Source organism: Pelophylax lessonae, assembly GCF_965119305.1.
Source record: "Pelophylax lessonae genome assembly, chromosome: 13".
Classification (NCBI taxonomy): domain Eukaryota; kingdom Metazoa; phylum Chordata; class Amphibia; order Anura; family Ranidae; genus Pelophylax; species Pelophylax lessonae.
In genome coordinates, this window is record NC_138780.1 from 202081785 (window position 1) to 202104691 (window position 22907).

At 42.9% G+C, this 22907-nt stretch overlaps 1 protein-coding gene across 2 annotated transcripts in view; it reads left to right on the forward strand.

The window, feature by feature from the left end:
* The window catches only part of LOC309569473 (alpha-1-antitrypsin-like), a 59519-nt gene extending 39349 nt beyond the window's left edge, over nucleotides 1-20170 (forward strand). Inside the window, exons 2-5 of one of the 2 annotated variants that reach the window (XM_082275320.1) lie at nucleotides 6181-6845; nucleotides 11343-11604; nucleotides 15045-15192; nucleotides 19967-20170. In XM_082275320.1, coding sequence (XP_082131446.1) covers nucleotides 6185-6845; nucleotides 11343-11604; nucleotides 15045-15192; nucleotides 19967-20155 — 1260 coding nt within the window. In that variant the 5' untranslated portion in view covers nucleotides 6181-6184 and the 3' untranslated portion in view covers nucleotides 20156-20170. The remainder of the gene's footprint in view (nucleotides 1-6180; nucleotides 6846-11342; nucleotides 11605-15044; nucleotides 15193-19966) is intronic. The other variant, XM_082275321.1, reaches the window with a different exon arrangement.
* Nucleotides 20171-22907: the final 2737 nt, after the last annotated feature.

Sequence of the window (22907 nt, forward strand, 5' to 3'; positions counted from 1 at the left end):
GCTTCACAAGGCTGGATGGTGCCCCTGTGCTTTGCACCCACACCACAATGCTGGGATCTCATGCACCGGGGGTAAACGCTCAATATACAAAAGGCCTAAAGCAGGGGTCTCCAAATTTTTCCAACAAAGGGCCAATTTTCTGACCTTCACACTTTAGGTGGGCCAGGTTGTGGTCATTGGGGATAGAAAATGTGGCCCAGAATCAATGTGGGTAAATTTAGTTTCAGAGTTGGTGGTCAGTAGGAAGAGGAGTGCCCAATCATTGGTGTCAGTGGGAGGGATAGTGCCTCATATCATTTGGAAGGATAGTGCCTCATATCATTTGGAAGGATAGTGCCTCATATCGTTTGGAAGGATAGTGCCTCATATCATTTGGAAGGATAGTGCCCCAAGAGGCAGATAAAGGTTAACAAAGGGCCAAAATTTGGAAACCCCTGGCCTAAAGGGGTTAGTTCCCCAAAATTACAATTTTTATTTTAGCACCAATGAGTGAAGCCACCCACAAGATGATTTGGGTGGGTGATCTGGGTTCTAGGTCTTCCTGCCTTCTGTCCCCTTAAAGATTTTTGCATATTTTCAACTATGTTTGTTACCTTATCAATAATAATGAAAAGGGAAAGCTAACTCACAACACCCTACCCACCCCCCTGATCCTGAACTAAATTTTAAATTACCGGACCCTTATACCAACTGGAGGGCATTGGAAGATTGGAACAACATAAGATCGATATTATGTTGTTCCAATCTTCCAATGCCTTCCAGTCCGTTTAAGGGTCTGGCAAAATTTTTCCCTAAACAGTTCTGGAGGCTGTATGGCAGTATGAGTGTTTATTAGTCAGTGCTGACCACATGATCAGTGAGAATCTCTTCATTTTGGGAATGCCGTACAAGAAGAAAGATTTGTGCTGGGAGGAAGAAATTTCTTTAGTGGGGCAGATTAGTACTGGGAAAGGGGGGGGGGGGGATATGCTTAGAGAATATGCAGGATTTCTACTGACACATAATGCTCATACATCTTGAATGAGGGGGGCACAGTTTGGCATGTTCTCCCTAGGCTCTAGATGACCTTGTCCCAACACTGGTTATAGAATATCCATGGGTTCTAAATCCTCTAGAGCAGGGGTGTCAAACTCAATTTCATTGCGGGCCACATCAGTATTATGGTTGCCTTCAAAGGGCCAAGGGTATCTGTAAGACTAAATGTCCAGAGCAACCCCCCCCCCCTTACATCAGATGTCAAGACCCCCCCACCCTCCTTTAAATTATAGGGATGGGGAGGAGGGTGGCAGAGACGAGTGCTTCCGTGGCTGCACAGAGAAGTGCAGGATCTGGTGGAGGAATTCTGTCATCCTCTCCGCTGCCAACTGCTGAGACAAGATAGGGCGAGACTAAGCGGGTGCCTTAGTGGCAGGAGAGGTGTGAGGGCCACATAAAATGGCCTGGCGGGCCACATTCGGCCCACGGGCCTTGTGTTTGACACCTGTGCTCTAGAGCTTGGCATGGGTAAAATTAATTTAGAATTGAGGTAGGCTTCTCATGAACTATGTTCCCCATGGGTCATTTTTTAACTTCCTTAAAGGGGAGGAATGGCTGGCGCCAGGCTCTAGCCAACGTCTGATGAGTGGCAAGAAGTCCCACAAGTCTTTGATTTTTTTTAATCACCACTGGGTTTTTATTTTTTTGTTAAATGAACGAAAAAAAGACTGAACATTTGGAAGAAATAAAATGTTTTTTTTTTTAGTTTGTTAAAAATTTGGCAAACCAGGAATTTTTATCTTTCACTGAAGTTCGCTGATGGGCACTGATAGGCTGCACTGATGGGCACTGATAGGCTGCACTGATGGGCACTGATAGGCTGCACTGATGAGGCGGCACTGATAGGCTGCACTGATGGGCACTGATGAAGCAGAACTGGTGGGCACTAATGAGGCTTCACTGATAGGTGGCACTGATAGGCATTGGTAGGTGATACTGGAAGACACTGGTAGACAGCACTGATAGGTGACACTGATGAGGAAGCACTGATAGCCACGGATTTTCAGCACTGATTGGCAGCACAGGTGGGCACTGATTGGCAGCACTGGCGGGTACTGATTGGCAGCACTAGTGGGCATTGTTGGGTCTGCACTGATAATCGGGACACTGATAATCAGTGCCCTGATTATAATTGTAGATGTCCCTTTCACACAAGCGGGTTATCGGCTCTCCTCTCCTCTCCTCATGTTGTCAGCGTGAGGAAAGGAATGCCAATAACCAGCTTGTGTTTACATCATGATCAGTTATCATTGGACACACATTGATCACATGATAAAGGGCCGCTGTGATTGGCCCGGATCTATGATAAGCTGTGCTAGGGACACAGTGATCACTGAGCGTGCCGCACGTTTACGGGAGGACCACATACAGTATGACGCCCCCCCAGAACTGGACATCAGCGCTGTAGCTGTCATTTGGCTATAGCGCAGTTGGCAAGGGATTATAATAAATATACTGAACATGTCTGTGAAGGTTCTCGTTGATACGGGGTCATGGTGTACCTAGTAGTAGTTGGTCACATTCACACGGACTTGTTTTGTAATGTTGAAGACTTTTTTAAACTTCTCCAAACCACTTCTTCAGTTCTAATGAGTGTCAGGAAGATACCCCAACATTTATATCCACACAGGAAGCACAAACACCTTCATCCAACCTCCAACCAATGTGTTAAGGTAGATGTTGATTGTCCAAGACCAGAACAGGAGGGGTAAAAGTTGTGGAACCCCCCTTTTCCAGGTATATCATCCCATCCTAGGTGTCAGGGAGTCTGCATAGGTGTTAATCCTTTGATTCACAATGCTTAAGGTGTGAATTGTTGTTACATGGGAGGGGTAGAGATGGTAGAACCGCATTATACGGGGAAAACAGATGGTGTCAAAGGCCCCCACCCCTGTTTGTTGATAGTTGAACCCTTTGACACAGATGGCCTCTTTCTGCCATGTGAATGGAAGGATTAATGCCTTACTGAGACCAAGGATGAGATTATGCAACTAGAACGTTCTAATGAGGCAAGGCAGATGTTGATTGTCCAAGTCAATGGCCATCAGTGAGGCTTCAGTGAAATGGCAGATAAGGAATGCTGAGCTGAAAATTGCCACTGAAAGATCTCGGTGGAGGAGTTCCTAAAGTTTAGATATTTGATGGCTCAAATAACTTTTTACTGCTAATTTTTTTTTTAGCAGTAAAAAGTTAAAGACTAGAGTATAAAAAGAATAATCAGCGCAAACCAAACAATTAATAAATATGAAATAAGGTGTACTAGGCAGCAAGCAATCAGTGTCAAACACAAAACACCTGTGAACTCAATATATAAAAATATTGCTGCGCCAAGTAAGCATAAAAGTGAGGATAAATCAAAATCAATCAGTGATTGTGATCATATACATATGAATATATAGATAAACATATATAAATCCAGTGCAAAAAAAAGGTCAGTGTAAAAAAGTTCAAATCAGGTATTATATCAAATCAATATAGTCCCAAAATCATATATAGTGCCCAAACGTGATAAATCTCTTCATCCAAATATATAAGTGATTAAGGGTGCTTGCATGCTCCACTCAAAAGTGCTCCCTGTGGCTGGTGACACACTAGCAGCTCACCTCAAGGATAGGCTCTTTGCAGAGCCAAAACACGCATATAAGTGATATAATCCAGTAGCCTGGTCCTCTTAGAATGATCTCCTGTTCATCTCTCCAGATACATCAGCATCGATATAGGGGATAAAAACAAGAGATCTAGTGCTCTCTGCTTGAATAGGGTTTATTAATGCAATAGATAGGAGGTGCACTTACATTTGTTGGCACTCTTAGCAGTGCAGACTAACAATACATCAAACAACAGTCTTTGCCAGTGTTCTTCCGGGTACCGGCATGATGACGCATAGGCTCCTCCCCCCGTCATCACGCCGGTACCCAGAAAAACACTGGCAAAGACTGTTGTTTGATGTATTGTTAGTCAGCACTGCTAAGAGTGCCAACAAATGTAAGTGCACCTCCTATCTATTGCATTAATAAACCCTATTCAAGCAGAGAGCACTAGATCTCTTGTTTTTATCCCCTATATCGATGCTGATGTATCTGGAGAGATGAACAGGAGATCGTTCTAAGAGGACCAGGCTACTGGATTATATCACTTATATGCGTGTTTTGGCTCTGCAAAGAGCCTATCCTTGAGGTGAGCTGCTAGTGTGTCACCAGCCACTGGGAGCACTTTTGAGTGGAGCATGCAAGCACCCTTAATCACTTATATATTTGGATGAAGAGATTTATCACGTTTGGGCACTATATATGATTTTGGGACTATATTGATTTGATATAATACCTGATTTGAACTTTTTTACACTGACCTTTTTTTTGCACTGGATTTATATATGTTTATCTATATATTCATATGTATATGATCACAATCACTGATTGATTTTGATTTATCCTCACTTTTATGCTTACTTGGCGCAGCAATATTTTTATATATATAAAAAGTTAAAGACACCTACAGTAGCCGTTTACTTTGGGTTCATTGGCCTAGGCGTCGATGACCTCACTCTTTCTGGAAAAGCTGAGGGTCCTAAAGCGATTCTAAGTGTCCATTCAAACTGGTACGACTTGTCAGGCGACTTGGTCAGCCTGACAAGTCGTGCACCGTCGCTCCCACTGTGTGATACAGGACCGGTTCTAATAGGAGTGACTTAGAAAAAGGGTCCTGTACTACTTGGGGGCGACCTAGAGGCTACTTCCATTATGTGAAGTCCGTGCAAGTCGCGCTGCACGCGACTTCACAGGTCGCCCCCTAAGTCGGAGCGACCTAATGTGAACGGGGTCTAAGGGTTGTGGTTTTTTTTTTCTTCTTTTAAAAGAAACTTTAAAATAAAATTTTGTGCTGCAGTGCACTCATGCAATCACTAAAGACAGCAAACTGCTAGAAACAGGCGCAGTGGAATTTGTTTCAAGAGTACAGTGATCCTTAAAGCGGTAGTAAACAGATCTGTGTAAGCAAGCGGTTTCCACTCCATTTCACTGCGTCTGTTTTTAGCAGTTTGCTGTCTTTAGTATATTTTAATTATTCATTTTTAGAAAATTACAAAATGCAAAGTGAGCGAACAGAAGAAACATCTAAATCCAATCAAAACTTTGGGTGACCCCCCTTTGCATTCTAGGTAGACTTGAACACAGTTTTTGAAGGAACTCGGCAGGTAGGTTGTTCTATGTACATCTTGGAGCACAGATCTGTGAATGTCGGCTGCCTCAAATCCTTCTGTCTCTTCATGTCATCCCAGACAGACTCCATGATGGTGAGATCAGGGCTCTGTGGGGGCCAAACCATCACTTCCAAGACCCCTTGTTCTTCTTTACACTGCAGATAGTTCTTAATCACATTGGCTGTATATTTGCTGCAGAATAAATTTGGGGCATATCACACCCCTCGCTAATGGTATGGCATTGATGGAGAAGTATATGCCTGTATTTCTCAGCAAACACACACACATCATCAGGGGAGGACTGGGCCAGGGGGCAGGGGGGCAATTGCCCCCTGGACCACTCTGATGCCCCTTAAAAAGGCTGCACTGCTTCTGCCATAGACATACCTATGGGATTCCTGGTCAAGAGAAGTGCAGGCCTTCCACAACCCCAGCATGGATGGTGTAAACTGTGTCTGAGCAGAGGCCGGTTCCATGGTCCACTGGAGACTCTCCTCCCCCAGGCAGCCCCAACTGAGCTGTCCCAGCTCCCCCCTGCTGGCCAGGTTGGGATCCCAGATTCAGCTGGTGACTAAAGAGTACCTGGAGCAGGGCTTCAGGTTGGAATGGGGGTCAGGGGGAGGATGGGAAGAGGTAGAGTGGGAGGGAGGCCGAGTCGGCATGGGCCTCTGGTTTGTACTTGCCCCCTGGGCCGAAAGTTGCCAGTCTGCCCCTGCACATCATAGGTTGAACTGGATGGACTGATGTCTTTTTTCGACCTCACAAACTATGTATGTTATTGAGCATTGATCCGAACCAAATCTCCAACTTCATTTGTAGAAATGCAGCCCCAAACTTGCAAGGAACCTCCGCCATGCTATATTATGACCTTAAATTCTTAAAGTTCCCCTGTAACTACGATAATTAAGGTAGAAGATTACTATTTTAATTTTTTGTTCTTTTTTTAGGAAAATGAAGGTCCTATTGCACCTCGGCTTCAGTGTGGCTCTTCTTTGTTTGATGGTCTTTGCCCACCACGAGGGGGAGAAACATGATCACAAAGATGATGAGAAGAAAGGCGATCACCATCACCACGACCCCCATAACCATGCCGATAAAATTTTGTCCATCATAAAAATAAAAGATGGCAATGACAAATTTGCATTTGACCTCTTTAGCAAGGTAGTCGCTGACCATCCAGAAGAGAACATCGTCATGTCCCCAGTAAGTATATCTGTATCATTGGCCTTCCTGTCCCTCGGTGCCAAGGGCAAAACCCATGACCAGATCATAGAAGGCCTTGGCTTTAACATTTCTGAGACGGCCGAAAAAGAAATCAACGACGGCTTCCACGATCTTCAGGAAATGTTAAACGATGATGACAGAGAGCTGCATCTCGACAGCGGAAATGGCCTTTTTGTGAGCCAGGCATGGAAAATCAATGAGGACTTTCTCACCAAAGCTAAAAACCTCCATTCTGAAGCCTTTGCTGTAAACTTTGAGGAAAATGAAGAAGCCAAGAAACAAATCAACAGCTACGTTGAGAAAAACACGAATGGCAAGATCGTTGATGTGCTGAGCAGTCTAAACAAGGATGCAATTTTCGTTTTTATTAACTTCATTTATTTTAGAGGTAAGTCAGTAAGTTATATCTGAATATTAAACACACTACAGTATATTGTCAAAAGTATTGGGACGCCTGCCTTTACACGCATATGAACTTTAATGGCATCCCAGTCTTAGCCCGTAGGGCTTAATGTTGACTTGGCCCACCCTTTGCAGCTTTAACAGCTTCAACTCTTCTGGGAAGGCCGTCCACAAGGTTTAGGAGTTATGAGCGAGTTTGGGGTGGAGGAAACTTGACTGGCCCGCACAGAGTCCTGACCTCAACCCAATAGAACACCTTTGGGATGAATTAGAGAGGAAATTGCGAGCCAGACCTTCTTGTCCCACCTCAGTGCCTGACCTCAAAATGCGCTTCTTGAAGAATGGTCAAACATTCCCATAGACACATTCCAAAACATTGTGGACGGCCTTCCCAGAAGAGTTGAAGCTCTTATAGCTGCAAAGGGGGGGCCAACTCAATATTGAACCCTACGGACTAAGACTGGGATGCCATTAAAGTTCATGTGCGTGTAAAGCAGGCGTCCCAATACTTTTGACAATGTTGTGTAGATATAAATGGCATCTGTCAGGGTGGCTTTTAATATTAAAGTGGTTGTAAACCTCAGACATGAAATCTGAACAAAGCATATCTCTCTATAGTGTGTACTTGTCTCGGTCACTGACAGAGCTGTCACCTGCCTGCTCAGCAGGGATCGGCGGATCGATCCCCCCCGCTAAGCAGAGAACGGACCGCGCCGTGTGAAAGGACCCTAAGGCACCGTTCACATCTTGGCATTCCCGATCCCGAATCACGTCAAATCGTGGGACGCCCGTGCGATCCCCGTCACTTCCAATGGCACCCCAAATGTGGCGCAATTTTTCCACAGTTGTCGCCTGATGAATCGCGGTAAAATAGTGCAAAAAGAATCACGGGATGCCAGTCACCCAAAAGAAGTACAAGAACTTTGTTTGGATGACAGGTGTCCCGCGATTCCCTTTGCGCGATTCGATGGTGATGGAGGTGCCATTGGACGGGACGGGGATCGCACGGGCGTCCTGTGATTTGCCTTATTTTGGGATCGCGGGCAGATCCAGGACGCCAAGATGTGAACAGAGCCTTATGAATTACTTTGTTACAGATTATTGAACTTTTCTGTTGATGTTTACACATGGATACTTTGTCATTTATTTATTTTTTCATGCATACTTAATGTTTCTTTTGAATCACTGAATAACCACTTGCCGACCTCCCGCCATATACCGCGACAGGTCAGCTCTGTCCTGCGAAACGACGTAACTGTACGTCGCTTTGCGGGACCGCGAGCAGGGGGGCGCGCATGCGCCCATTCGCCATAGGGGAATGATCTGCAGGTCCGGTGGCCGCGATTGCTGCCGGGCACCTGCAATCTCTCCAGAAGACAGAACAGCGGTCTGCCTTTGTAAACACAGCAGACCGTTGTTCTGTCAGTAATGAACACAGGGATCCTCCTATTTAGTAACACAGGTCTCTGTGTTCATGCAGCAAGCCCACCCCCCCCCCCCACAGTTAGAAAGCATCCCCTAGGGACACATTTAACCCTTTGATCGCCCCTGGTGTTAACCCCTTCCCTGCCAGTGTCATTAGTACACTGACAGTGCATATTTTTAGCACTGATTACTGTAGTAATGTCACTGATCCCCCCAAAAGTGTCAAAAATGTCAGTTAGGGGTCCGATCTGTCCGCCGCAATGTCGGGGTCCTGCTAAAAATCGCAGATCGCCGCCATTACTAGTAAAAAAAAAAATTACATAAATCTTTCCCCTAGTTTGTAGACGCGATAACTTTTGCGCAAAGCAATCAATACACTTATTGGGTTTTTTTTGTTTTTGTTTTTTACCAAAAATATGTAGCAGAATAAAAATTGGCTTAAAATGATGAAAAAATTTGATTTTTTAAATTTTTTTTATTGGGAATGTTATATAGCAGAAAATGAATAATATTGTTTTTTTTTTTTTTTTCCTAGAATTGTCGCTCTTTTTTTGTTTATAGCGCAAAAAATAAAAATCGCACAGGTGATCAAATACCACCAAAAGAAAGCTCTGTTTATGGGGAAAAATTTCATCAATTGTATTTGGGTACAGCGTCGCACGACCGTGCATTTGTCCGTTAAAGTAACGCAGTGCTGAATCACAAAAAATGGCCTGGTCACTAAGGGGGCAAATCCTTCCAGTCCAGAAGTGGTTAAAACATCACTCAAGGCCATAGAATTGTTACTCTCTGTATTGATTTTTAGGCCCCATTCACACATCGATTATTCTCCATGGAGATGGTTCACATCTCCAATCCAAGTCGCCTGAAGCTCAAAAAAACTTCTGGAGCTTTTTTTGTAGCTCAAATTGGGCAGATTTGAGCCATTTTACTCCCATAGAAATTAATAGAAACACGCCTTGTGCGCATTTATGTGCACATATGTCTGTTTTTGCGTGATTTTTTGCTCAAATGAAAAATTAAAAAAATAAAATAAAATAGTAATAATATATGATTAAATAAATGTAAAATAAATACACAAATAACTAGAAATCATAATAAATAAATAAAATAAATGATAAATATGTAATAATACATAAATAAATAAATTTACCGCTAACCTTAAAAAAAATGAAAAAAATACATTATTATTAATAATAATAATAATAATAATAATAATAATAATATTTAATAATAAAAATAATAAATATACACCCCCAACCTGAACAAAAAAAAATAAAAAATGATTAATAATATTAGTAATGTATTTATTTATTTTGTGTTAGAGTTAGGGTATTTCACCCTAAAAAATATATTTATTATTATGTTATTTTTTAAGGGTTAGGGGCTAGTTAGCTATTTACTATTACTTAGTATTCATTTATTGAATTTATTTATTATTTATTTATAACTATTTTTATTTATTTGTGTATTTATTTTAGATTTATTTATTCATATAGTAGTAGTAGCAGTAATAGTAGTAGTATAAAATCTCTGTGTTTTTTTTTTTTTTTTTTTTAATTAACAAACGTGTTATAGCCTGAATCCTCCTCTTCTCTGGTCCCTCGTTGTTGCTCCTGGCCCCTCCCTCCTGTTGAGTGCACCCAAAGCAAGCAGCTTGCTATGGGGGCACCTGAGCTGAGCTGCCACTCCCTATATCCATTCAGACACGGAGCTACCGTTTGGCCCCGCCTCTCTCTCTCCTGATTGGCTAACTGACTTTGACAGCTGCGGGAGCCCATGGCTCCGCAGTTGTGTCTCAGCCAATCAGGAGGGAGAGTCCCAGATGGCCGAGGGACTTGTGGACATCGCTGGACAGAGATGATGCTCAGGTAAGTATTAAGGGGGCTACTACACACAGAAGACTTTTTATTCAGAATTTACAACTCCTTTAACACCCTAGCCCTTACAAAAAAAACCCTAACCCCTAATCCTAATTCTAACCCCAACTCATAATCCTAACCCTAACCTAACCTTAACTCTAACCCCGTACCCTAACAAAAAAAAAATTAAAAAAAATAAATGAATGACAAATAATGAAAAAAGAAATAAAAGCTGATGGAAAAGCGAATAAAGCTGAAATACCTACCAACAAATGATGCAATAGATGATAGCTTTCTCTATTGGCTAATAAAAAAACAGCAAAGCTCAAAAATGCTGTATAAAACCGCGCAAGTCTAGCATAAAAACACACTAAAACCGCGCATACAAAAGCGCAAAAGAATGTCGGAGAAATGCTTAAAGACGCTACACTCTGTATGCAGCCTTAGAGTTTATATGGACATTTTCAGACTTGATTTAGTTTTGTGCTGCACTTTTGTTAAAATCTTCTCCAGGGGAAGACTGGGCCAGGGGGCAGGGGGGCAATTGCCCCCCTGGGCCGCTCTGATGCCCCATTAAAAAGCTGAACCGCTGCTGCCACAGACATGCCTAAATGATTACTGATGAAGAGAAGTAAAAAGTCCCCACCACTGACCTACTGAGTGCGGGATGAAGACAAGGACAGAGCGCAGGCCTCCCCTTCCCAGCATGGATGGTGTAAACTGTGTCTGAGCAGAGGCCGGTTCCATGCCCTGCTGGAGACTCTCCTCCCCCAGCCAGCCCCAACCGAGCTGTCCCACCTCCCCCCAGCTGCCCCCTGCTGGCCAGGTTGGGAACCTGGATTCAGCCGGTGAGTAGAGAGTACCTGGAGCAGGGCTTCAGCCTGGAATGGGGGTCAGGAGGAGGACGGGAAGAGGGAGAGTTAGAGGGGGGGCCAAATCACTTCGCCATGGGCCCCTGGTTTGTACTTGCCCCTTGGGCCAAAAAGTGGCCGGTCTGCCCCTGATTATTTCTGTGTATCACCTGAGGTCAGTCACTGGGTATATGGAAGGGTTTACAACCACTATAACTCTGTATTTCTACAAGGATTGCCTTGGGGATGGAGAGCAATGAACCTCTTAACGGTCCTGATATGGGGCCCCATCATGCATAGTTATGCCCCTGCCATTAACGTTTTTATTTGATCATTCATTTTTAGGGAAGTGGGAAAAACCTTTTGATGAGAAATTTACCAAAGAAGGAGATTTTCACGTGAATAAGAATCTTACCATGAAGGTGCCGTTCATGTCCAAGACTGGTTTTTTCAACGTAGCAGAAATGGATGAAGCCACCGTTGTATCTGTCCCTTACAAAGGGAACGCCTCCGCGTTTTTCATCTTACCCAAAGAAGGCAAATGTAAAGAAGTGGATTCACACCTAATTGACATAATGAAGAAATATAAAAGTAGTCATCACAGACAGTAAGAGCACTTTTTCTTAAACTGATGCTATGCTTCGTAGACATCTTGCCTACAATTGGCTACACACATACACACGGGTGCTAATTATTTGCATTTGTTTTTTGATATTTGCAATTGTCTGGGACAGTGGTCTCCAAACTGCGTCCCAGGGGCTAGTTGTGGCTCTTTGCTTGCCTTTATCTGGCCTTTGGGGCACTACTTTACCAACTGACACCAATGAATGGGCATCATTCCCCCTACTGACACCATCAATGGGGCACTATTCTTTCATTGATACCAACAATGGGGCAATATTCTTCCATTGATACCAACAATGGGGCACTATTCTTCCATTGATACTAACAATAGGGCACTATTCTTCCATTGATACCAACAATGGGGCACTATTCTTCCATTGATACCAACAATAGGGCACTATTCTTCCATTGATACCAACAATAGGGCACTATTCTTCCAATGATACCAACAATGGGGCACTATTCTTCCATTGATACCACAATGGGGCACTATTCTTCCATTGATACCAACAATGGGGCACTATTCTTCCATTAATACCACAATGGGACACTATTCTTCCATTGATACCAACAATGGGGCACTATTCTTCCATTGATACCACAATGGGGCACTATTCTTCCATTAATACCATCAATGGGGCACTATTATTCCATTGATACCACAATGGGGCACTATTCTTTCATTGATACCACAATGGGGCACTATTATTCCATTGATACCACAATGGGGCACTATTCTTCCATTGATACCACAATGGGGCACTATTCTTCCATTGATACTAACAATGGGGCACTATTCTTCCATTGATACCACAATGGGACACTATTCTTCCATTAATACCACAATGGGGCACTATTCTTCCATTGATACCAACAATGGGGCACTATTCTTCCATTGATACCACAATGGGGCACTATTCTTCCATTAATACCATCAATGGGGCACTATTATTCCATTGATACCACAATGGGGCACTATTCTTTCATTGATACCACAATGGGGCACTATTATTCCATTGATACCACAATGGGGCACTATTCTTTCATTGATACCACAATGGGGCACTATTCTTCCATTGATACCAACAATGGGACACTATTCTTCCATTGATACCACAATGGGGCACTATTCTTCCATTGATACCAACAATGGGGCACTCTTCTTCCATTGATACCACAATGGGGCACTATTCTTCCATTGATACCACAATAGGGCACTATTCTTCTATTGATACCACAATGGGGCACTATTTTCCCATTGATACCAACAATGGGGCACTATTCTTTCATTCATACCAACAATAGGGCACTATTCTTCCATTCATACCAACAATGGGGCACTATTCTTCCATTCATACCAACAATAGGGCACTATTCTTCCATTCATTCCAACAATGGGGCACTATTCTTCCATTGATACCAACAATAGGACACTATTCTTCCATTCATACCAACAATGGGGCACTATTCTTCCATTGATACCACAATGGGGCACTATAAGGCAGAGGCATGATGGGATTTGTAGTTTCAGCACAGCTTGAGGGCCAAGGTTGCCTTGTCTGTAGTCCAAATTAGGAGGGCAGCCTAAAGCAGTGATGGCAAACCTTGGCACCCCAGATGTTTTGGAACTACATTTCCCATGATTCTCAACTACACTGCAGAGTGCATAAGCATCATGGGAAATGTAGTTCCAAAACATCTCGGGTGCCAAGGTTCGCCATCACTGGCTTAGAGTGCCTACACTGCTGCTCCACAGAAACAGTTCAGTGAGCATTGTCACCATAGGACAGGAAGTACAACCCCAATTCCAAGAAAATTGGGGCGCTGTGTAAAATCTGCATAAAAACAGAATGCAATGAGCTGCTGAGATTTTAACCCCATATTTTACTCACAATAGAAAACATATCTAATGTTTAAACTGAGAAAATGGGCCAATTTAGGAAAAAAATCCGGTCATTTCAAAATTGAAGGCAGCAAAAAGTTGGGGCAGGGCAACAAAAAGTTGACAAAGTGGTACCAACAAGTAAGAGAAGGAAGAACATTTTGCAACCTATGAGTTTAATTGGCAACAGGTCACATGACTGGGTATAAAAAGAGCATCTTAGAGAGTCAAAGTGTCTCAGACGTTATTGGTATCTTAAGGTGTTAATGATGATGTAAATGTTCTGGTTCTTGGGCAGGCGGCTTCCACAACCCAGAGGATCAGACGGCCAGTTGAAGCTGTTATAGCTGCAAACGGTGGGCCAACTCAATATTGAACCCTATGCAGGGCTGCTGTTAGAAATCACGGGGCCCCATACAGCCTATTTGCAGGGTCCACCCCCCCCCCCCCCGAATATATCAAGTCAATATTTTTACTAAAAATACACTAAAATCATAATTAGTGGACACAAACATAACAGAAAACCCGTGTGAATTATCCCTCTTTAATTTTTTTTTTTACATTTTAAGAAGAAAAATGATATTAATTAATTAATTAATGATATATTAATATTAATAGTTAATAATTATTATATTAATCATTATATATTAATATGAATTATATTATTTTTTTAAATGTTAAAAAAAACTTTTACAAATATTTTATTTTATAATTTTTTTAAAACTTTTTAAAAACTTTTTTTTAAAATGTATTAAAATGTTTAATTATTATTCTTTTTACAATCTGTTATTTTTTTACAGAACAGGAATGGGGGGGGGGGGGGTGGCACAGTGAAAGGGGGGCACACAGGGGGGGGGATCAGAAGCAGGCAGAACGGGGAGGGGGAATCGGTGTCGGAGAAGCAAATACAGGAATGATGCCATGTGTCTGCGTCTCTCCACGCAGCAGCTTGCAGGAGGGGGGGGAGGGGGAACTGGCTTTTAGCTGCTGGAGAGAGCCGCACAGGGCTTCCTTCTGTAACTGCCCCTCTGCCTGACCACACCGATTCCCCCATGCTGTTGGGGCCCCCCTGTGTGCCCGGGCTCCCTACAGGAGGACTGTTGGTCCCCCCCCTATCAGCGGCCTTGACCCTATGGACTAAGACTGGGATGCCATTAAAGTTCATGTGCGTGTAAAGGCAGGCGTCCCAATACTTTTGACAATATAGTGTACGTGATCCAGCGCAGAGGTGCCGCCCTGTAGCAGTAAAACTGCCATAGGGCGGACCTTAAGTGGTTAAATGGTCCATTTTCCCAGCTTAAATATTTGATATGTTTTATATTTTCTATTGTAAATAAATGGGGGTTTATGAGCTTTGAAACTCATTGCATTCTATTTTTATGTAGATTTTACACAGCGCCCCAATTTTTTGGAATTGAGGGTTGTATGTCACTGCCAATGAAAAATAAAAGAAAAACAGACTGAAAAAACGTGTTGCGCTTATTCTTTAAATCCTGTTTGTCTCGGTATCATTACCTATTGTTTCTTTTATCCTCCCACAGACTCGTGGATCTCAGCATCCCCAAGTTTACAGTCTCTGGAGATACTGACCTAAAACAAGTTCTACCAAAAATGGGAATAGTTGATGTGTTTTCCAACAGCGCGGATCTTTCTGGAATCACTGGGGCTCCGAACCTGAAAATTTCACAGGTGAGTTTTGACTTTTTTTTTGTAATAGTTATAGTTTTATGCAGGGCGGATAAAGATCTATGATTTTAAAAAATATATATTTTTTATAATATAAATAAAATGATAAATGATAAATGAAAATAAATAAAAAATAAAAATGTTTTTTTTTTTATTTAAATCAGATTTTTTTTATTTAAATCTGATTTTTTTTTGTTTTTTTAACAAATTTATTTTAATAAAATGCTTTTGAAATAAAAAAAATCTATCTAAAGGTAGTTTTCTATTTAAGTTACATTTATAATTTAGTTTTTTAGTTTATTCAGCATGAAATGGAGCGTAGTTATGTAGCATGAGGCTATATATTCTGCGATATTTACATTTTTGGTAAACTCATTCAATGAATCCGAGCTCTGCAAGCGGAGATAACATGCACTGCATTGATGCATTCACAAAATTTCACACCAACTACCAGAAAGAATGAGTCCTTACATGTAAAGAGCACCTGTCATTTCAGATCCATCATTTAGGCCAATTTGTATTCTGCTACATATTTTTGGTAAAAAAAAAAAATCACAATAAATGTATTTTGATTGGTTTGCGCAAAAGAGATCGCGTCTACAAACTAGCGGAAAGATTTATGTCATGTTTATTTATTTATTTTTTATTAGTAATGGCGGCGATCAGCGATTTTTAGCGGGACTTCGACATTGCGGCGGACAGATCAGACCCCTAACTGACATTTTTGACACTTTTGGGGGGACCAGTGATATTATTGTGGGCTCCATCTAGTGGCTAAATGTAATATTACAGGCAGGTCAGGCATAATACATTTCTCTGCTGGAGACAGAACAGACATACTATATACAAGGCTTCTGGATGTAGGGGGACAATAGACTGAGCTTTAGCATTACAGGTGGACAAATTATTGATGATTTCTTGAAATTTCGAAACATCCCCTTTCAAATGGGTGGAACGCCCCCCCCCTGTTAGGTTCACAGCATGACTCTCGTAAAGGGGATATGTTCTAAGTCTGAACGGCAAACCTCATTGAAGTCTATGGGAGTGGAACAGGAAAAATCCTCATTTTTGAAGGCTTATATGCAAGTAATTGGCCATACAAGGGGTATGGGGGGCTGGGTACTGCCCTGGGGGACATGGATCAATACATTTATTTATTTATTTTTTAAACAATCGTTTTTTTCAGGAGCAGTGATTTTAATTGTGCTTGAAGTACAACAATGAAAATGAAAAAAAAAATCCTTTATAGTGCCTATAGTGCATTTAAAATGACTCCCGGTTACAATCTCTGGCACCCAGCTATTGAAAAAATAAATTGAAAAAAAAAAGGCGTGGGGATCCCCCCAGTTCATACCAGTTTCTTATCCGGGCATGCAGTCTGGCAGGTCAGGAAAGGGAGGGAACGAGCAAGCATCCCCCCTCCTGAACCATACCATACCACATGCCCTCAACATGGGGGGGACTCTGCTCTGCCCCTCCACCCCAAAGCTCCATGTCCCCAATTTTAGTGAGGACAAGGGGCCTCATCCCCACAGCCTTGGCCGGTGGTTGTGGGGGTCTGCGAGCAGGGGGCTTATTGGAATCTGAAAGCCCCCTTTAACAAGGGGGGCCCTAGATCCCGCCCCCCCCCCCATATTAATGAGTATCGGGTACATAGTACACCTACCTATTCACCAAAAAAGTGTCAAAAATTAAAAACATGAGACAAGTTTTTGACAATTCATTCTTAAAAAAAAAATTGTGTCCCTCGATGTAAATCAATCGTCAATCATGCCACTCACTGACTCGAAAAACAAAAAAATCTAAAATATCTGCCTCCTGGGAGGCTTTCCGCTGAATGCATGCTTTGCGCTTTGACTTTTCTTATATAAGAAAGGGGCAGGGCCGCCTGGCTACATCACTCAGTGGCACCCCCGTCTTCTGGGTCCGTGACATCAGAAGGGGGCGGTGCCACCGAGATATGTAGCCAAAAGTGCAAGTGTTACATTTTTGATGTGTTTCGCTTTTTTGGGGGGGTAATAGTAAAGTATGACATTTGTAACAGATCCCCAATGTCTTAGGTCTCCAGAATCTCACGTGGTGCAGTGACCTGGCCCCTCAATTCCCCCCCAAACATCAGCCTAAGCTTGATGAAGGGTAAAACAAAAGACACTTTATTCAACAACTCACTTCCAATATATACAGTTTTAGGTGCTTGATTACATCATGCAAATGTATTGTATACAGAACATAATTAACATACCTGGCCATCTGGACAGACACAGGTGAGTGACATTGCAGGCTCAGACAGGATTAGCATTATCATAATTGACTCCACAAACAACCAGCCCAAACATAGCCAAATACCCATTCCTAGAAGTGTGAACACACTTCACCTCTAAACAGATGAAAGCAGAAGATATAGACTCTCGGGCTGCCTGTCTCCATTTTCAACACACCTTATTATAACTTAAGTGTCAATACACATCCCCATAGTAGACAATAGTTTGACGTCATTAGCATCTCTTTAGTCTCACAATGTGTGGAGAAGTCCTCTGCTGTAACAGGCAGCTTTAGGCGTGTAACATTGATCCCAGTCTGAGTCTGTATCTTGGGGTGACATGGATTTGAGTCCAAAGCAACACTACTCCCATGGTCCTCCAGCATATACCCCCACACAGAGGTGCACTCCCCTACAAACAAGGGCCCATAATCCGTGGGCAGGAGTCTGGCCTCCACACTCCTCCGGTAGCCCGTAGCGAACGTCCCAGCAAATGGGCGTTCGTCACAACATTCTTTTTATGGAGTGTGCCTTTGATGTGACTTTCTCTGGCTCTCAAGTCACATCAAAGTAGTGCAGGAATCTTTATGTGTCAAACTTTGCATGTTAGGGTTAAGGGCTAGGGTTACAGTTAAGGGTTAGGGTAAATGTTAGGGTTAGTGTTAAGAGCTAGGGTTAAATGTTAGGGTTAAGAGCTAGGTTTGGGTTAAGGGCTAGGGTTACATTTTAGGGATTGGGTTCAATGTTAGGGTTAATGTTAAATTTTAGGGTTCAGGTTAAATGTTAGTGTTAGGAGCAAGGGTTAATTGTTAGGGCTAAGAGCTAGCATTAGAGTTAAGGGCTAGGGTTACATTTTAGGGTTTGGGTTCAATGTTAGGGTTAGCGTTAAATTTTAGGGTTCAGGTTAAATGTTAGTGTTAGGAGCTAGGGTTAAATGTTAGCATTAAGGGCTAGCTTTAGGGTTAAGGGCTAGGGTTACATTTTAGGGTTTGGGTTAATGTTAAATTTTAGGGTTCGGGTTAAATGTTAGTGTTAGGAGCAAGGGTTAAATGTTAGGGCTAAGAGCTAGCATTAGAGTTAAGGGCTAGGGTTACATTTTAGGGTTTGGGTTCAATGTTAGGGTTAGCGTTAAATTTTAGGGTTCAGGTTAAATGTTAGTGTTAGGAGCTAGGGTTAAATGTTAGCGTTAAGGGCTAGCTTTAGGGTTAAGGGCTAGGGTTACATTTTAGGGTTTGGGTTAATGTTAAATTTTAGGGTTCGGGTTAAATGTTAGTGTTAGGAGCAAGGGTTAAATGTTAGGGCTAAGAGCTAGCATTAGAGTTAAGGGCTAGGGTTACATTTTAGGGTTTGGGTTCAATGTTAGGGTTAGCGTTAAATTTTAGGGTTCAGGTTAAATGTTAGTGTTAGGAGCTAGGGTTAAATGTTAGCGTTAAGGGCTAGCTTTAGGGTTAAGGGCTAGGGTTACATTTTAGGGTTTGGGTTAATGTTAAATTTTAGGGTTCGGGTTAAATGTTAGTGTTAGGAGCAAGGGTTAAATGTTAGGGTTAAGAGCTAGCGTTAGGGTTAAGGGCTAGGGTTAAATTTTAGGGCTTGGGTTTAATGTTAGCGTTAGTGTTACATTTTAGGGTTCAGGTTAAATGTTAGTGTTAGGAGCTAGGGTTAAATGTTAGGGTTAAGAGCTAGTGTTAGGGTTAAGGGCTAGGGTTAACTTTTAGGGTTCGGGTTAAATTTTAGGGTAAGAGTTAAATCTAAGCGGTAAATGCTTGGGTTAGTGTTAAGGGCTAGGGTTAAGGATTAGGGTTAAATTTTAGGGCTTGGGTTAAATGCTAAGGTTAAGTTTTAGGGTTTGGGTTAAATGTTAGCGTTACATTTTTGAGTTTGCGTTGAATTTTAGGGTTAATGTTAATTACAAGGGTTAGGGTTAAATGTTAGCGATAAATTTTAGGGTTAGTGTAAAGGGCTAGGGTTAAATGTTAGGGTTACATTTTAGGGTTTGGATTAAATGTTAGGGTTAATTTCCAGGGTTAGGGTTAAATATTAGGGTTAAGGGTTATGGTTAGCTCTAATCCTTGGGCTTAGCAGTAGTTAGAGTTAGCATTCCAAGACTAACAATTACCACTAACCCTAACATTGAACCCTAGCGCTTGACCCTAACCCTGTCCCTTAACATACGGCTTTGGACATGTAAAGGTTTCTGCACTACTTTGATGCAACTTAAGTGCCAGAAAATGTAAAGTCCCAATAAAGTTTCACTCCATGAACAGAACTGTCATACTTTCCTATTAGCCAAAAAAAAATAAAATAAAAGGCAAAAAACACCTCAAAAACTCAAAGTGCACCAGAAAACGTGCCAAAAATTAATCAACTGCAACCTGCATATATCTGAACCAAATCTTAAAGGAATACACCACTGTGTTACACGGTAGTCTGTATATATGCAGTTTAATTTTACGAAAATATTTGATATTCCGGTATAAAGTGTATTTAATATAGTTATTTTTTTTTTTTCCTCTGCAGGCTCGTCACAAAGCTAAGATCAATGTAGATGAGAAGGGGACGGAGGCTGCTGGGGCCACTGTCATGGAGGCCATTCCAATGATGCTTCCTCCTAAGATTCAGTTCAATCATCCGTTCTCATTTCTTGTATATGACAAAGTCCTCAACAGTGTCCTCTTCTTAGGTAAAGTTATGAAACCAGGGAACTAATTCTCTGTACACGTCATCACTGTGCCATCAATAAAGATTGTACTTTGTTAAAATACTTCTTTTCGTGGGGTATTTTTTTTTGCAATCTGTAACATTGTAGCAGAGGCCTGAAAAACGAGGAGTGTTCTTTGGCATGTACATGGATTTTGAGGGATGTAGTGAAAAAGGAGATCGTCTATTTCATCTTATATGGTTTACCATGTTTGCATCAGTAAAAAAAGATGCTTTTACATAGTTACATAGTAGGTGAGGTTGAATAAAGACAATAGTCCATCTAGTTCAACCTGTGTAGGTGTGTGTGGCTGTAATCATCTCACATACCCCTGAATGTTCTGATCCTTGAGATGTAAGTCTAAGAGTCTTTTGAAAGCCACCATACTACCCGCAGAAACCACCTCTTGTGGTAGAGAATTCCACAATCTTGTTGCCCTAACAGTAAAGAACCCCCCGCGTTGCCTGAGGTTAAAACGCTTCTCCTCTAATTGCATTGTATGCCCTCGAGTCCTCATGCAATCCCTTCGAATGAACAGCTTTTTTTCTAAGCTGGGATCCCCATTAAGATATTTATAAATTGCTATCATGTCCCCCCTCAGACGTCTCTTCTCCAGGGAGAATAAATCGAGGGATTGTAGACGCTCTTCATAGTCAAGGTCCTCCAATCCCCTAATTAGTTTAGTGCCCTTCTCTGGACTCTCTCCAGCTCCAACACATCCCTCCTGAGGACTGGCGACCAGAACTGGACGGAATACTCCAGATGCGGTCGGACCAGAGTTTTATAAAGTGGAAGGATTATAGTCTTATCTCTGGAATACATCCCTTTCTTTATGCATGCTAATATTCTGTTGGCTTTGGAAGCTGCCGCTTGATATTGCATGCTGTTTCCTAATCTATCATCAACCAAGACTCCCAGATCCTTCTCCATTTTTGATTCCCCCAAGGGCTCCCCTCCTAACGTGTATTGTGTTTTTATGTTTTTAGTCCCCAAGTGCAAAACCTTACACTTCTCCACGTTAAACCTCATTTGCCATGTCGTTGCCCACTCTGTTATTTTGTCCAGGTCAGGTTTTTCATGCATCTCTTTTACCAATAGAAGTCCTGAAGAGGGACAATAAAGCTTCAAAGCTCTCTATGTGATTTTTGCTTTGACCAATAAAGACTGGACTCACACAGACCCGTGCCGTGGTTCTACTGTAGTCAATGCTAACATTTACAGGATCTGTCTGGGCCCATCGTCTTCTAGGACTCTTTTCTCTTGTGTAGCCACCCTGCAGCTTAACATCTGCATCAGTCTCCTCCCACTGCCCCTCCTTCATGCATCATCTTCAAATGTTCTGCATTTTTTTGAGGCAGGTTGTATGGAAGAGGGGTGGTGGGAGGGGATTGATGCAGCACTAAAATAAGGCAGGGGGGCTACATAAGACAAAAAACAGCTTTCTAGAAGGGCTCTGCCAGGTATTTGTGGGACAAATGCACAAATGCCTCCAGTTTTTGGGCGACGGGCATTGTTGCAGCTGGTGGCATCGGTGCACATGCATACCTCCCAACAGTCCCTGATTTGCCAGGACCGTTGAATCATGTCCTGGCAAATCAGGGCTAAGTCCTGGAACGCCCGCCGCATCTTCAGGGCTGCACGCTGCAAGCTACACAACATTTGCATGGCAGCCAATCTCTCCCTGGCTGCCTCTTACACACAAAAAGTTCACAGCGGAGTGCCCTGAACCCACCCCTTCTTTTCCTGTGTTTTCCTGTGCACAGAGGAGGAGGCGGGGAGCAGCACACTATTCTGCCAGAATGCGGCTGATCTGAGGCCAGTGTGTGATTATTTCTATGTACACTAAACTAGCAGAGGAGGAAGGCAAGGGGAAGAGGGTGAGGGGGGGAAGGATGGAGCCAGGATGGGATCAGGGAGAAGGATTGAGCTGGGATGGGATCGGGGGAAGGATGGAGCCAGGATGGGATCAGGGGGAATGGGAGAATGGAGAGTTTGGATGGGATCGGGGGGTGGATGGAGCCGGGACTGAACTGGGGTGGTGGATGGAGCCAGAATGGGATCGGGGTGGTGGGTGGAGTCAGAATGGGATTGGGGTGGTGAATGGAGCCCGAATGGGATCGAGGTGGTGGATGGAGCCAGGACGGGTTCAGGGGGAATGAATGGAGACGGAATAGGATTGGGGGAATGGATGGGGCTTGGATGGGATTGGGAGGAATAGATGGAGCTGGGATGGGATCAGAGGAATAGATGGAGCTGGGATGGGATTGGGGGAATGCATAGAGCCAGGATTGGATTAGGGTGGTGGATGGAGTCGAGATGGGATCGAGGGAATGGCTGGAGCGGGGATGGGATCGGGGAGAATAGATGTAGTTGGGATGGGATTGGGGGAATAGATGGAGTCGGGATAGGATCGGGGGGAATGGATGGTGCCAGGATGGGATCAGGGGAATGAATGGAGACAGAATGGGATCAGGGGAATAGATGGAGCTGGGATGGAATTGGGGGAATAGATGGAGTCAGGATGGGATCAGAGGAATAGATGGAGCTGGGATGGGATTAGGGGAATGGATAGAACCAGGATTGGATCAGGGTGGTATAAGGAGCTGGGAGGGGATTGGGGGAATGAATGGAGTTGGAATGGGATCAGGGAATAGATGGAGCCATGATGGGATCAGTATATGGATGGAGCCGGGATGGGATCGGGGGAATGGATGGAACCGGGATGGGATCAGGGGAATGGATGGAGCCAGGATGGGATCG